This window comes from Macaca thibetana, chromosome 19 (assembly GCF_024542745.1).
Source record: "Macaca thibetana thibetana isolate TM-01 chromosome 19, ASM2454274v1, whole genome shotgun sequence".
NCBI lineage: Eukaryota > Metazoa > Chordata > Mammalia > Primates > Cercopithecidae > Macaca > Macaca thibetana.
The window spans coordinates 26,638,503-26,654,417 of NC_065596.1; the positions used below are offsets into that span (position 1 = coordinate 26,638,503).

General features: G+C 48.3%; 1 protein-coding gene across 1 annotated transcript in view; it reads right to left on the reverse strand.

Annotated features, from left to right (window-relative positions):
- Window positions 1-15,915, reverse strand: part of SYMPK (symplekin scaffold protein) — a 278,017-nt gene that overhangs the window by 27,320 nt on the left and 234,782 nt on the right. The window contains exons 3-10 of the mRNA XM_050772062.1: window positions 12,618-12,741; window positions 12,416-12,481; window positions 10,686-10,739; window positions 10,516-10,589; window positions 6,650-6,776; window positions 5,657-5,906; window positions 1,955-2,125; window positions 195-434 (exon numbers count right to left, since the gene is read on the reverse strand). Of these exons, the coding sequence (XP_050628019.1) occupies window positions 195-434; window positions 1,955-2,125; window positions 5,657-5,906; window positions 6,650-6,776; window positions 10,516-10,589; window positions 10,686-10,739; window positions 12,416-12,481; window positions 12,618-12,722 (1,087 nt within the window). The 5' untranslated portion in view covers window positions 12,723-12,741. The remainder of the gene's footprint in view (window positions 1-194; window positions 435-1,954; window positions 2,126-5,656; window positions 5,907-6,649; window positions 6,777-10,515; window positions 10,590-10,685; window positions 10,740-12,415; window positions 12,482-12,617; window positions 12,742-15,915) is intronic.

Here is a 15,915-nt window from a genome sequence, read left to right on the forward strand (position 1 = left end):
GTCTCGATCTCCTGACTCATGATCCACCCGCCTCGGCCTCCCAAAGTGCTGGGATTACAGCTTTGAGCCACTGTGCCTGGCCCACATAATATAATCTATAACATAATCTTAGTAAATATAAATTCAGCATAGTTTAAGGTAAATAATGAAACATTTCAGCATGGTCTGCCTGCCCCGCCCCACCAGCCCCTCACCCAGCTTCATCTTCTTGAGTGTGGAGTCCGAGTCATCGCGGGGCCGCTTGCGGGTGTCCTTGCTGCTCGGCATGTTGCGGGCGATCTCAGCTTGAGGTGTGCCCAGGTCCACCAGCAGGGTGGTGATCTGGGCCTGGAACTCCAAGGAGGCCGGGTGCTTCAGCACACTCAACAGGTGCAGCTTCAGATTCTTCCGCACGCTGCTCACCTGCGATTTGGCCAGCGTCGGGGGCAGGTTGGCTGTGAAGAAAGCGGCAGGAGCTGTGTCTTGTGGACAGATCATCTCATGGCATGCTGCCAGTCCTAATTCTCAACCTCAAACTTGGGCAGTGGTCTTGCAGGCATCTACTAGAAAAGCTCCTTCACCCTCAGATCTAACATGTGGCTTTCCACCTTACAAGCTGATGCTTAAAATCCTGGGGGTCTCCATCAGTATCAATCTTAAAGAGAAAAACTCACCCTCTCTTTTAGTAAACACATACAGTTTCGTCTTCCTCCATCTCTGGTCTGGAAATTCACATATGCTTCGCTTGGGGAGGGTTATAATCACCACTTTCACCTCCAGAAACTCCCAACCGAACTGCTGCAACAGCTCACCGCTGGTCTCCCTGCTACTAGGATGACTTTCTAATGGTCACCCTGATAAGTGAGACTCCCCTGTTCCACAGGGAAAAAGGATGCCTGTAATTCTGCCTGCCTAGCATCCACTGCCCCTTCCTCAGCCAACAACACTCTCATTCTCCGTTGAGGGAAACCCCCCTTCTCCAGTCTCCTTCCGAGTGGGCATGAGACCTGGGGCCAGTGAGAACACCACATTCCCTCGGCCACTATTATTGGCTCAGAGATTGGCTCATAATCTCTGCTCAGCCAATCAGAAACAATGACCGTCAGCCCTTGGACTTCTGCTGGAATGGTTGGGAAGGAGACACTCTCTTTCCCATGGTGTTGCTAAGTGAACCGAATGGGAGCCATGAACTATGGGGGGCCATCTTTGCTACCCTAAGGAAAGGACCAGAGAGTGAAACTAAAATGGAGAAACAAAGAGCCGAGAGATGGAGAGACGCAGATCCACGACCTGTACACCCCAGACTTCTCGGTTTTCATTTGTGCACAAAACAGAGAAAATAATATGAGTCTCTGTGTACCCATCACCATTTCGCTAATCTTAGAACATCTATCCTCCCTTTTGGTGGCAGGGGAGGACTGGAATATTTGAAAATATTTCACAGACATCATGTCATTTCACCCCCACATGCCTCAATATTAAAACCAGTCCTGAATCAAGTTTTTGTCGCATGCCAAAAGATTCCTGTCTAATCTGGAGAATCTCAGGCCTGCCAGATGGATGACTAGCGCTCAAGGTCCACCACCAAGATACGTTTCTTCAAGAATAGGCAGGTTGAGGTCAGGTGCAGTGGCTCACACCTGTAATCCCAGCACTTTAGGAGGTCGAGGCAGGAGAATCACGAGGTCAAGAGATCGAGACCACTCTGGCCAACATGGTGAAACCCCGTCTGTACTAAAAGTAAAAAAAAATCAGCTGGGTGTGGTGGTGCGTCCTATAATGCCAGCTACTCGGGAGGCTGAGGCAGGAGAATCGCTGGAACCCAGGAGGCGGAGGTTGCAATGAGCCAAGATTGCGCCACTGCACACCCCAGCCTGGTGACAGAGCGAGACTCCGTCTCAAAAAAAAAAAAAAAAAAACACAGAAAGAGTGGCCTGGCCAGTGAAGAGAAGGCAGGGGGAGAGCGCTGACCTACCATGCAGAGTTTCATAGGCCTGGATCACCTCAGACATGAACATGGGTCTCTGGCGGGCGATATTGGCGAGGGAGCCCAGCGCTGTTGTCAGGTTGATGGAAGAGATGGCAGGGTGCACCATGAACTTAAGCAGCTGCTCCAAGGCTGCCTTGCCCTCTTCCCATAGTACGTCTAAGAGACAGAGAGGAGAACTAGTCAGTGGGATTCTTTTTCCCAGGCCTCTGGAGACAGCAGCTTTTGGGACTAAAAGGAAGGACAGATCCTGGTACCTGGATGTCTATGAATGGCGGGAAAAACAGAAAATGCGGTAGTTGATTAGTTCTATGAGACTATTAATGAGTATAAAAATTTAGTTACAAGGGGCTGGGCGTGGAGGCTTATGCATGTAATTCCAGCACTTTGGGAGGTCAAGGCAGGCGGATCACTTGACGTCAGGAGTTCAAGACCAGCCTGGCCAACATGGTAAAACCCCATCTCTACTAAAAGTACAAAAAATTAGCCCAGGCATGGAGGCTTGTGCCTGTAATCCCAGCTACTTTGGAGGCTGAGGCAGGAGAATCGCTTGAACCCAGGAGATGGAGGTTTCATTGAGCTGAGATCACACCACTACACTCCAGCCTGAGCGACAGAGTGAGACACCATATTAAAAAAAAAAAAAAAAAATTTAGTTATAAAGATGTTCAAAGCATGGGTTTGCAATAGTGAAAGACTAGAATATATGTGTATATACACACAACTCAAAGTCCCTTGTGGCACCACTCCCCTCAATACAGTCCCCAAAATTAATGCTTAAAACTTTGGTGGGTATCTTTCCAGACTTTTCCTATACAGAAACATAATGAATGCCATATACACCTTTTTTTTGAGACAGAGTCTCGCTCTGTCGCCCAGGCTGGAGTGCGGTGGCGTGATCTTAGCTCACTGCAAGCTCCGCCTCCCGGGTTCATGCCATTCTCCTGCCTCAGCCTCCCGAGTAGCTGGGACCACAGGTGCCCGCCACCACACCCGGCTGATTTTTTGTATTTTTAGTAGAGACGGGGTTTCACCGTGTTAGCCAGGATGGTCTCGATCTCCTGACCTCATGATTTGCCTGCCACGGCCTCCCAAAGTGCTGGGATTACAGGCGCGAGCCCGTAATCCGGGCCCGGCCATATCTCTTTAACTGAAAAAATATTAATGGTTATATAGTAGGTGTAAATAATTATGGGGTACATGAGATTTTGATACAGGCATGCAATGCATAATTATCACATCAGGGTAACTAGGGTATCCATCACAAGCATTTATCCGTTTTGTTAGACACAATCCAATTATACTATTTCAATTATTTTAAAATGTACGATTATTTCTCAGCATAGTTACCCCGTTGTGCTAACAAATACTAGATCTTTTTTTTTTCCCCCCGAGATGGGGTCTCACTGTGTTGCCCAGGGTGGAAAGCAGTGGCACGATCCCGGCTCACTGCAACCTCCGCCACCCAGACTGAGACCACAGGCACATGCCACCATGCCTGGCTATCAAATACGAGATCTTATTTGTTCTAATTATTTTTTTGTACCCATTAACCATTCCCACTTCCTCCCCAGCCACCCATAACGCTTTTCAGCCTCTGGTAACCATCATTCTACTGTCTGTCTCCATGAGTTCAACTGTTTTCATTTCTAGCTCTCACAAGTAAGTGAGAACATGCAAAGCTGTCTTTCGGCGCCTGGCTTATTTCACTTCATGACTTCTACTTCCATCCATGTTGTTACAAATGACAGGATCTCCTCTTTTTTATGGCTGAATAGTACTCAATTGTGTATGAGTACCACATTTTCTTTATTCATCTGTTGATGAACATTTAGTTTGCTCCAAAGTCTTGGCTATTGTGACTAGTGCTACAATAAATATGGGAGTGCAGGTATCTTTTTGATACACTGATTTCCTTTATTTCGGGTACATATCCGGCAGTGGGATTGCTAGATCATATGGTAGCTCAACTTCAAATTTTCTGAGGAACCTCCAACCTCCAAACTCCAAACAATTTTTAGGCTGTAGTAAGTGACATTTCCACCAACAGTGTACAAGTGTTTCCTTTCTCGACATCCTCGCCAGCATTTGTTATGTTCCGTCTTTTTGATAAAAGTTATTTAACTGGGGTGAGACGATATTTCATTGTAGTTTTGATTTGAATGCCACGTTATTTAAAATAGTGAATTAAAAATCTAAATGACCATCAAGAGAGCATTGCTTAGAAGAATGTAATGTAATTATACTATGGAATATGGTATAGCAACTGAACATGATTCTCATGGGAAAGATGTCACTGACACTATTAAGTCAAAAAGGCTGTCAGACAATACATAAGAATAGCTAATATTTACGGAATGTTTACTATTCCAGCCATATTAATTCACCAAATGCTCATACCTACATCCTAAATTAGATGCCATAATAATGATCCCCAATTTACCAATGAGGAATCAGGCTCAGAGACAAGGGAAAATAGGCTACGTGTCAGACACAAGCTACTATACTTTAATGTCTCTTAGATGAAAACACAAAGCATGGCCTCGTTTTTGCAAACAGAAAAGCAAACAAATGCAGACACTATGCATATACACATACAAATACCTACACCTGCACAAGAAAGATCTGGAAGGAAACATAACACTCTTACCAGCATTTATCTCTGGAAAGCAGAACTGAAGGAGGGAACATTATTCCTTTATACTCACCCATATTGCTTGACACCAAGTGTATATATACTACGCTTTTTTTGAGACAGTCTCGTTCTGTCACCCAGGCTGGAGTGCAGTGGCACAATCTCGGCTCACTGCAACCTCTGCCTCCCGGGTTCAAGCGATTCTCATGCCTTAGCCTACCAAGTAGCTGGGATTACAGGTGCCCGCCACCATGCCTGGCTAATTTTTGTATTTTTAGTAGATAAGGGGTTTCACTATGTTGGCAGGGGTGGTCTCAAACTCCTGACCTCAAGTGATCTGCCCGCCTCAGCCTCTCAAAATGCTGGGGCATGAGCCACCACGCCTGGCCTATGTTCTACTTTTATAATTTGCAGGTAAGAAAACCATAAAACTGCTAGGCGGGGTGGCTCATGCCTGTAATCCCAGCACTTTGGGAGGCCAAGGCAGGTGGATCACAAAGTCAGGAGTTTGAGACCAGCCTGGCCAACACGGTGAAACCCCGCCTCTACTAAAAATAATTTTTAAAAAAACTGGCTGGGTGTGGTGGCGGGCTCCTGTAGTCCCAGCTACTTGGGAGGCTGAGGCAGAAGAATCGCTGGAACCCAGGAGGCGGAGGTTGCAGTGAGTTAAGATTGCGCCACTGCACTTCAGCCTGGGCAACAAAGGAAGACTTCGACTCAAAAAAAAAAAAAAAAAAGAAAAAAGAAAACCATAAAACTAGTGCATTGATTGGCTCACACTCATGGAACTTCACTACAAACCTGTGAGAGTGGGACTACGCTATCGTCTCCAATTTACAGAAAGGAAAATGAAGCACAGAGACAAGCAACTCGCCCAAGTTCATGATGAGTAAGCAGTGCAGTTGGGATCTGAACCTCCATCAGGGCTCTTAGCGACTGCGCACACTGTTCCAGAAATTTAAAACCAAGAAAGACAAGGGGGAGAGAGGGAGGGGCGTGAAGGAGAGGAAACTGGTGCAGGGTTGTAAGGGGCAGCAGCTGAAGGAAGCACTCACTGTACTGGATGTAGGGGTGGTCACGAGGGATGCGGTCCAGGCTGATATCATGCTCCTGGCGTCGGGGTATCTCCGAGTCAGCCATGCGGGGTGACAGGGTAACAATGAGGCCCTCCACAAACTTGATGGCATGGGTGCGGATGCCGTCATTGTCAGAGTCCAACAGTAAGATGATGTCCCCCGCCATGGCAGATACCATGTCCCAGCAGGCCTCTTGCAGCTCGCTAATGACCCGTGACTTCACCATCCACTGCCAGCAGGCCAGGAAGGAATGGAAGGGACAAAAAGGTGAAGACAACGCATCAATCACCAACACCCTCCACCGATACGCAGAGAACCATGAATGATGAATACATTCATTTGGTTAACAGTTACTGAGTTCCAACTCTGCCCTAGCCCAGTGCTGGGTGATGCTGGAGACAGGACTGAGTAGTTGCCAGGCCTTGCCCTGCCCTCATGGGGATGCAGACAGTGATCACTCAGTGTGAGGAAGGCGCACATTTTAAGGTAAAGGAGTAACAATGCTGACTTCACAAGGTGGTGGTGATTAAATGGATTCATTCATTTTATTAATGCTAATGTACATCACACCATAGAGTGTTCTCTTCCTATCACACTCCATAATCAATAGTTACGTGATTCATTCATTAAGGTCTACCTCCCTCCTTGGGTTATGAGCACTGGGAAGGCAGTAAGCTGTCTTGGTCACTGCTGTGTCCCCAGCATCACTAGCCTAGCATCACAGAGGACATGCTCTACTGTCCAGGGAATGTCTACTGAGTGAATAAATGGATGGTCAATGGAAGGACCAGAAGTTAAGTGCAACTTCCTGACCCAGGAGACAACATTAGCTCTCTGTTATCTGTTCCCACAGAACAACAGCACATCTTGCCCATAAAGAGTATGCTCGGATGCTGGTTTTGAACCCCAACATATTAGTCTGTCAACAAGACCTATCAGGCAGGATGGTCCTGCGTGAGAAGGCACTCTCACCTGCAGGGCCACCTTGTAAAGTTGGGTCATGGTGAGGATGGCCTTCTTCACCACGTTCACATTCTCGTCCCTCAAGAGCATGTTGAGGTTTGCAATGAGTTTCAGCAGCAACTCAATGTCTCGCTTGCTGAGGGATGGAGGAAAAAGGGGTGAGGTCAAGGTGTGGTCTTAGAGCAGGTGGGAGGAGCCTGAGGTTCCTCGGAGGGAAGGGAAATCAGGGGCCTGTCTCAGGGGACCGGAATGGCACATCCAGAAACTGGGAATGGTGCCTGGCGCCTCCAGACTGAGCTGTCCCTGAACCTCTATCTAGACTGGTCCTGCAACCCCAACTCCTTTGCTCTCTCAGGGGCCTGCTGTTCACAGAAGGGACAGTAGGGGTAGACAACTGTGTGAACTGGGACAAGTGACTTCACCTAATTTAGAATAATAGTATGTATCTCAATTGTTTATGCAATTTTTTGGGAAAATTGCAACAATACATGTAAAGTGCTTAGAAGAGTGCCTGACATGCAGAAAGCCTTCAGTAAACACCAGCCATGGCTACTTTAAAGCACTGTTTTCTGTAATCACTAGTTTTGCTTGCCTCAGTCCGAGGGCTCAAAAAGTGGGGACCCTTTCCTAGCTTAGCAATAACCCCAGCAGGGTCATTTTCGTTGAAGAAAAAAATGAAGGGCCTCCAATAAATGTTTGTTCAATGAATAAACAGAAGCTCAGCACAGAATTTTCACAGCATACATTACAATCTGAAATATTAATTAAATCAGTCAAAAAGTATCAAACTTAGCTGTCAGCTACATGAAGGCAGGAATAATACGTTTTTGCTCACCGCTATACTACAGTCTAACACGGATGCCTGGTACAACAGCAGTCACGTGGTATATATTTGCTGAATGGACTTTTTACAAATTCAGAAAATTTATCATGAATTCTCCCAGTAAATGGGAAGATAGGGTATTTGGGCTCTGGCATTGCAGACATGAGTTAAAATCCCAGCCTTGGCCAGGCGCGATGGCTCATACCTGTAATCCTAGCACTTTGAGAGGCTGAGGCAGGTGGGTCACCTAACGTCAGGAGTTTGAGACCAGCCTGACCAACATAGTGAAATCCCATCTCTACTAAAAATACAAAATTAGCCGGGCCTGGTGGCGGGCGCCTGTAACTCCAGGTGCTTGGGAGGCTGAGGCAGGAGAATCGCTTGAACCTGGGTGGCGGAGGTTGCAATGAGCCGAGATTGCGCCATTGCACTCCAGCCTGGGCAACAAGAGCAAAATTCCATCTCAAAACAAAAACAAAAACAAAACAACAACAAACAAAATTAGCTGGGTGTGGTGGCAGGCACCTGTAATCTCAGCTACTCGGGGGGCTGAGGCAGGACAATCACTTGACTCAGGAGGCAGAGGTTGCAGTGAGCCGAGATTGCGCCACCGCACTCCAGTCTGGGTGACAGAGTGAGATTCCATCTCAAAAAAATAATAAATAAATAAAATCCCAGCCTTGCCGCATTCTGGCTGTATGACCTTAAGAAAATTCACTTCACCTCTCTGAGCCTGTCTTCTCTTCAGTTAAAGGGTCAAACAACTGATCCATAGTACTATGAATAACGAAGCTGCTCAAGCATTTAGTACAGTGCGTTACAAACAAAAATATTTAATACACAGCAGCTATTCTACTTCCTCTCAGTCACAAAGCATCCAGTAAATGTTTAATGAACAAATCAGTAAGTGACCAGCTTGAACAAGTCACTTTACCATTCTGAGCCTGTTTCCCTTTCTGTAAATAGAGGATAACCACAGTATCCATCGAGGCTGCCATAAAGATTACGAGGATAACACGGGAAAGGATCTAATACAGCGTAGGGCACAGTACGCGTTCACGTGGTGACCATTATGTTCCACTCATTCACGTGTGCAACATATACGTAGTCAGCCCCTACTAGGTGACAACATTGCTCCAGGCAGGTAGTGGGGACAAAGTGGTGAGCAAGACAGAAAAAGTCAAGCCCTGTCCTCAAAGAGCTGGTATTTTGCGGGAAGAATCAAGGTCATTTCAGTGAGTGAGGAACACTGTAACGAACACTGAAGGCGAGGTGCCCGAGACATGGGGCTGCATGGGAGTGGGCAGGAAGGACTTTCTGAGGAAGAGACCTGAGGGAAGGGAGGGGGTGAGCCAGGCGGCAACCTGGGGACGAGGGTCCCTAGCAGGCACAGCAAGCAGACAGGCTGCGAAATCCAACAGTGACTTCTGAGGAGCAGGGGAGACAGGGCCAGGAGTGAGATGAAGCCGAGGTGAGGGTTTGGGTTTCCACCTAAGTAAGCAGATGAGCCAGTTGGAGTCTGAGAGCAGGGGTGTGCCAAGATTGATTTACATTTAACAGCATCACTCTGGCTGCCGAGTACAAGAGGAGAAGTGGGAAATGAGTATGGTGATTCCTCTTTGGAGAATGAAATGCTTTGGAACTAGATTGTGAATATGCTAAATGCCACTAACTTGTTCAGTTTAAAACAGCTGATTTTTTCTGGGCGCAGTGGCTCATGTCTGTAATCCCAGCACTCTGGGAGGCCGACGTGGGCCAATTACTTGAGGTCACGAGTTCGAGACCGGCCTGGCCAACATGGCAAAACCCCATCTTTAATAAAAATACAAAAATTAGCCAGGCATGGTGGCGGGCACCTGTAATCCCAGCTACTCAGGAGGCTGAGGCACAAGAATCTCTTGAGCCTGGGAGGTGGAGGTTATAATGAGCCAAGATCGCACCACTGCACTCCAGTCTGGACAACAGAGCAAAACTCAGTCTCAAAAAAAAAAAAAAAAAAAAAAAGAAAAAGTCAGGGCGCAGTGGCTCACGCCTGTAGTCCCAACACTTTGGGAGGTTGAGGCAGGTGGATCACCTGAGGTCAGGAGTTTGAGACCAGCCTGGCCAACACGGGGAAACCCCGTCTCTACTAAAAATTCAAAAATAAACTGGGCGTGGTGGTGCATGCCTGTAATCCCAGCTACTTGGGAGGCTGAGGCAGGAGAATCGCTTGAACCCGGAAGTAGGAGGTTGCAGTGAGCCGAGATTGCGCCACGGCACTCCAGCCTGGACAACAGTTGAGCAAGACTCCATCTCAAAAAAAAAAAAAAAAAAAAGATTTTAAAAAAAAGCTAGTTTTGCTATATGAATTTAACTAAAAAGAAAAAGAAGCAAGGGAGCCAGAGAGAGACCACTGAAGTCGTCAGGTAGGCGGGAAGGGTGGCTTGGGCCTGTGTAGTGGTAGAGGAAGCGACTGACAAATGGTCAGATGCTGCAGATATTCTCAAAGTGGAGCCCACAGTCCTTAGTGACGATGTAGATGTGAAGTGTGGAAGAACCAGAGGAATCGCCGGGCGTGGTGGCTCAAGCCTGTAATCCCAGCACTTTGGGAGGCGGAGACGGGCGGATCACGAGGTCAGGAGTTCGAGACCATCCTGGCTAACACGGTGAAACCCCGTCTCTACTAAAAAAATACAAAAAGCTAGCCGGGCGAGGTGGCTGGCGCCTGTAGTCCCAGCTACTCGGGAGGCTGAGGCAGGAGAATGGCATAAACCCAGGAGGTGGAGCTTGCAGTGAGCTGAGATCCGGCCACCGCACTCCAGCCCGGGCGACAGGCGAGACTCTGTCTCAAAAAAAAAAAAAAAAAAAAAAAAAAAAAAGAACCAGAGGAATCACAGATGACCCCAGGGTTTCGATCTTACTAAGTATTTACTGGGGAATCAGTGTGCAAGAGAGAGAGAAAGGGTCTGGGAAGCAGAGGGCCGGCCTCTCAGTGGTGGCCTCCAGGGCAGGCCAGGAGCTGAAGGCTACCTCCAGTGAGAATGCTCCCGGGCCTCCCTGCCTCACCCCATACCATGCCTCCTCGATGAAGCCGATGACAAATTTTCGCACTTCGATTGACTTGTCTGCTTGGAATGCGATGATCTCCTGCCAATGTCAGAGAGAAAGTGGATCAGGGCTACACTAGGATCCACATCCCGTTTCCCGTACACCACACCCCTTTATCTTCTGTCAGTCACTCACGTCCAGGAAGTTGTCCAGTAGTGTGGGGTCTTTGTTGATGATCAGCTCCTGGACCTGGAAGGAGAGTGGGGGTGGGGAGGAAGAATAACCATATAAAACCAGGGGCCAACTAATACAGACAGGAGAGTAGAGGGGAAGACAGCAGAGGGCTAGGCAGCAGATACACTCATCTCAATGCCTGGCTCTGCTGCTCCCTACCAAGGGTGCTATGCCCTGGGCATGGTCTCTGACACTCAGTTTGCTCATCTATAAAATGAGACTCTTAAACATCAACTCAAAAGGGATATCAGGAGGCCAAAATGAGATCCTACAAGGCACAGGTCCTGGTAGATAGTGAGGACATGACACAGGAGGGGGCTGAATAAAAGAGGGAAATGCCCCAGGGCTCAGGCCTTCCTAAGGTTTGGTCTCCTTCCCCCTGTCCATCAGTTCTCCCCACTCTCCTGCTTCTGCTCCCCAGTTCGCATTGCCATGATTCAGCAAACATCTTCACAGTGAGAACCCAACTCCTGAAGCCCTTGTGCTGGCCAGACTCTTTGGAATAAGCCCTTCTCATGGACATCCTCCAATAAGCAAAGAGCTGGCACAGGACCTGGCTGCTACAACTCAAGCTACTATTGCTAAACGGCCTCATGACCACCCATGGGGGAGGCACCAGGTACATCCACTCCACCTCGGAGGTGGGGCTACTCCACAAGGCTACACGCTGATCAAGGAGCCAAACGGGTTATCACACAGGCATGCTAACCTCGCCAGTCTCTAAACTCCAACTCCTGCTCTGAACCATGCCCAGCCTGAAGTGCCCCATGTTGTCTTCTGCCTTTGCACACACTTCTGTGTCCTCAGCTTGACATGCTCTCCCTCTCTCAGCTGGGCACGGTGGCTCATGCCTGTAATCCCAAGCACTTTGGGGGGCCAAGGTGGGTGGACCACTTGAGCTCAGGAGTTTGAGACCAGCCTGGTCAACATGGTGAAACACGTCTCTACTAAAACCACAAAAATTAGCCAGGCATGGTGGCAGGTGCCTATAATCCCAGCTACTCAGGAGGTTGAGTCAGGAGAATCGCTTAAACCGGGGAGGCAGGAGTTGCAGTGAGCAGGGATCATGCCATGGCACTCCAGCCTGGGCAACACAGCAAGACTCTGTCTCAAAATAAATAAATAAAAGAGATGCTCTGTCTCTCTAATTTGGTATACTTCTCTCCTTTTATCCTCCAGGATTTGGTTCAAAAGTCCTCCCTGACTCCTCATCCCTAGGCTGGGTCAGGATCTCCCTCTGGGCTCCCAGAGCCCACCTGGGATTCCTTCTCCATCCCAGCCCTGCCCATACTGGGTCATCATTCTCTGGTGACAGGCATGTCTGCTCCACCTCCAGTCACCTTCTCTGACTGGACACTGGCAGAGAAGAAATGCAATGATGAAGAGTGTAGGATTTGGAGCTGGAATCCAGGATTCAAGTACTAGTTCAGCCAGTTCCCAGCAGAGTGACCTTGGGCTAATGATTTAAGCCCTGGGGTCTGCTTCTTTCTGTATAAAACAGGGATGAAATTACCCTGCCTTACAGAGCTTTCATGAGAACTAGAAGAGCAGAGGCCTGCACTGAGCACTGTGGCCAGCACACACTGCGTGTGTAAATTTAGACACTGGTGTTACTGCTAGTGTCTTCTTTCTCAGGTTCCCAGCCTCCTCCCTTTCACCTGCTCAGCCCAGGATGCCCCCGGGGCTCTCACCTGTTTGAGCACTGTGATCTTTGAGTCATTGGTGATCAGCGCCGCCTGGTTCAGAAGATCCACCACCTGGAAGGAAGGGAAGGGGCAGGGGATAGTGCCAGCCCAGTCCAGCCCCCTTGGCACTCCCAGGGCTCTGCCACCTAAGATTGTCCAAAGCCAGGGGCTGTGCTTCCTCATTCCAAGCCCTGCCCGCCACACTCACCCTCTCTGAGGTGGTCATGCCATCGATTCCCGGCCCCTCCTCTTGAGTGAAAAACTGTGATGCCACACTCCGGCGGGTGACGCTGTCCCCACTGCCACTCGCCATGGCTGCCGTCAGCTTGTCCCTGGGAAAGAAGAGGATGGATCAAGCTCAGGGGACCAGCAGATGGGCCAGGCTAGATTGTCACCCGAACATCTACAAAGGGCTCAACCCTCCTTCCCAGCCTGTTCCTCCCCAGTAAAGCCTTCTGAAGTCCCTCTCCCCTCCAGGCTCTGTCTCTGGCTTATGCATGTGTGCATGGGGGCTGCAACTTGGGGAAGACTGACATCTCCCAAGGCAGAGCCAGAAGTCTAAGCCTCACCTCTAGTGCTTCACACAGAGTGGGCCAACCACAAACACCTGCTGAACGATGGCCCACATGAATGTGCAACAGCCACCTTACAGGTCTCCGTGCTTCCCTTCTCTCCACCTGGGATATGCTCTGGACTGGGCACCAGAGCGAACTTTTTTTTTTGAGACGAAGTCGTGCTCTGTCACCTAGGTTGGAGTGTGGTGGTGCGATCTCAGCTCACTGCAACCTCCACCTCCCAGGTTCAAGTGATTCTCCTGCCTCAGCCTCCCAAGTAACTGGGATTACAGGCACGCGCCACCACGCCCAGCTAATTTTTGTATTTTCAGTAGAGACAGGGTTTCACCATGTTGGCCAGGCTGGTCTCAAACTCCTGACCTCTGGTGTTCCACCTGCCTCAGCCTCCCAAAGTGCTGGGATTACAGGCATGAACCACAGTGCCTGGCCCAGAGCAAACCTTCAAAAACATAGCTCTGAGGAATACCAGGCACACAGTCTGGCACATAGTAGGCACTCAATACATCATAAAAGGCCTGCTTCAATAAATTATGTTTCAGCCACTCTCTGGAACACTATGAAGTTGTTTTTAAAAGGGAGGAAGGGGGCTTTTAGGCATCTAACACAGTCACACTGGCAAAATTATGGAATGATTAACATGGCAGGATATATCAATTACACAGCTATTCATAATAGCAAAAGACGAGGCTGGGCGCGGTGGCTCAAGCCTGTAATCCCAGCACTTTGGGAGGCCGAGACAGGTGGATCACGGGTCAGGAGATCGAGACCATCCTGGCTAACACGGTGAAACCCCGTCTCTACTAAAAAATACAAAAAACTAGCCGGGCGCGGTGGCGGGCGCCCGTAGTCCCAGCTACTCGGGAGGCTGAGGCAGGAGAATGGCGGGAACCCAGGAGATGGAGCTTGCAGTGAGCTGAGATCACGCCACCGCACTCCAGCCTGGGGGACAGAGCGAGACTCCGTCTCAAAAAAAAATAAAAAATAAAAAAATAATAGCAAAAGACGAGAAGCAATCCCAATGTCCTCAAACAGGGAGACTGGCTGAAAAACACGGTTATACACATACATAATGAAAGACCACGGGACTCCAACACCTGTGGAAAAAAGTGAAAAAGAAAATATATAAATATAAATTTATATTACAAGGAAAAAAACAGACTATGAAACTGTAACAAGGAAGGAAAAAAACAAAAAAAATGAGAACAGTCTCTAGACACTGATAGAGACTGCATATATTAAATGAAAACAAGCAAAGCTGAAGACAGTGTTGACTATGTGTTTCTGTTTTACACAAAAAAAGAAAAACGTGGCCGGGTGCAGTGGCTCATGCCCGTAATCCCAGCACTTTGGGAGGCTGAGGCAGGCAGATCGCTTAAGCCTAGGAGTTGGAGAGCAGCCTGGGCAACATGGTGTAACCCTGTCTCTCCAGAAAATACAAAAATTAGCTGGGCATGGTGGCGCGCCTGGTAGTCCCAGCTACTCAGGGAGGTGAAGGCAGAGGCTGTAGTGAGCCAAAATCGGGTCACTGCACAGTGAGACCTTGTCTCAAAAAAAAAAAAAAAAAAAGCCAAAAAAATATATATGTTAAAAAAGAAAAAAAATCTGAAAGGATAAACCAAAAACCAGCAGAGGAAACAGGGTAAAAAAAAAATTGGTGAGGCTGAGCGCCCTGGCTCATGCCTGTAGTCCCAGCACTTTGGGAGGCCGAAACTGGCAGATCGTCTGAGGTCAGGAGTTTGAGATCAACCTGGCCAACATGGTGAAACCCCATCTCTAGTAAAAACACAACAATTAGCTGTGCCTGTAATCCCAGCTATTTGGGAGGCTGAGGCAGAAGAATAGCTTGAACCCAGGAGGCGGAGGGGTGCAGTGAGCTGAGATCGTGCCACTGCACTCCTCCAGTCTGGGCCAGAGAGACAGACTACATCACAAAAAAAAAAAAAAAAAAGGTGAATCTCAATATATTAATATATTATCATGAAAAGATGTCCCTGACAGCCTGTTGCATCAGAGGACAATACATGTAGTTCAAGTCATTTTTGTCAAGTATGTGTTCATGCATACACAGAATGACCTGAGGCAAGACATTGAACTTCTCTGACTCTCAGTTTCCTCTTCTAGAAAACAGGGATAGTAACAGGGCTTACCTCCCAAGACTATTTTGAGGATTAAATGAGTTAGTATACATAGTAAACATTGGCTAAGTATACTATCATTTTTATGTACATTGCAAAAGATCTGAAGGTTATTGCATAAACTGTTAATAACAATTACGATAATTAATAATAATTTGGCCAGCTCACACCTTTAATCCTAGGACTTTGGGAGGCTAAGATGGGAGGATCAATTGAGCTCAGGAGGTGGAGGCTGCAGTGAGCTGTGATCCCTACCACTGCATTCCAGCCTGTGGACAGAGCTACACTCTGTCTCAAAAACAAACAGGCCAGGTGCCGTGGCTCACACCTGTAATTCCAGCACTTTGGGAGGCCGAGGCAGGCAGAACACCTGAGGCCAGGAGTTCGAGACCAGACTGGCCAACATGAAGAAACACCGTCCCTACTAAAAATACACAAATTAGTCAGGCGTGGTGGCACATACCTATAATCCCACCTATTTTGGAGGCTGAGGCAGGAGAATCACTTGAACCTGGGAGGCAGAGATAGTGAGCTGAAATCACGCCACCGCACTCCAGCTTGGGCAAGAGAGCGAGACTGTCTCAAAAACAAAACAAGGCTGGGCGCGGTGGCTCACAACTGTAATCCCAGCACTTGGGAGGGCAAGGCGGTTGGATCGCTGAGGTCAGGAGGTTGAGACCATCCTGGCTAACATGGTGAAACCCCGTCTCTATTAAAAATACAAAAAAATTAGCCAGGTGTGGTGGCGGGCGTCTGAGGCAGGACAATGGCATGAACCCAGGAAGCGGAGCTTGCA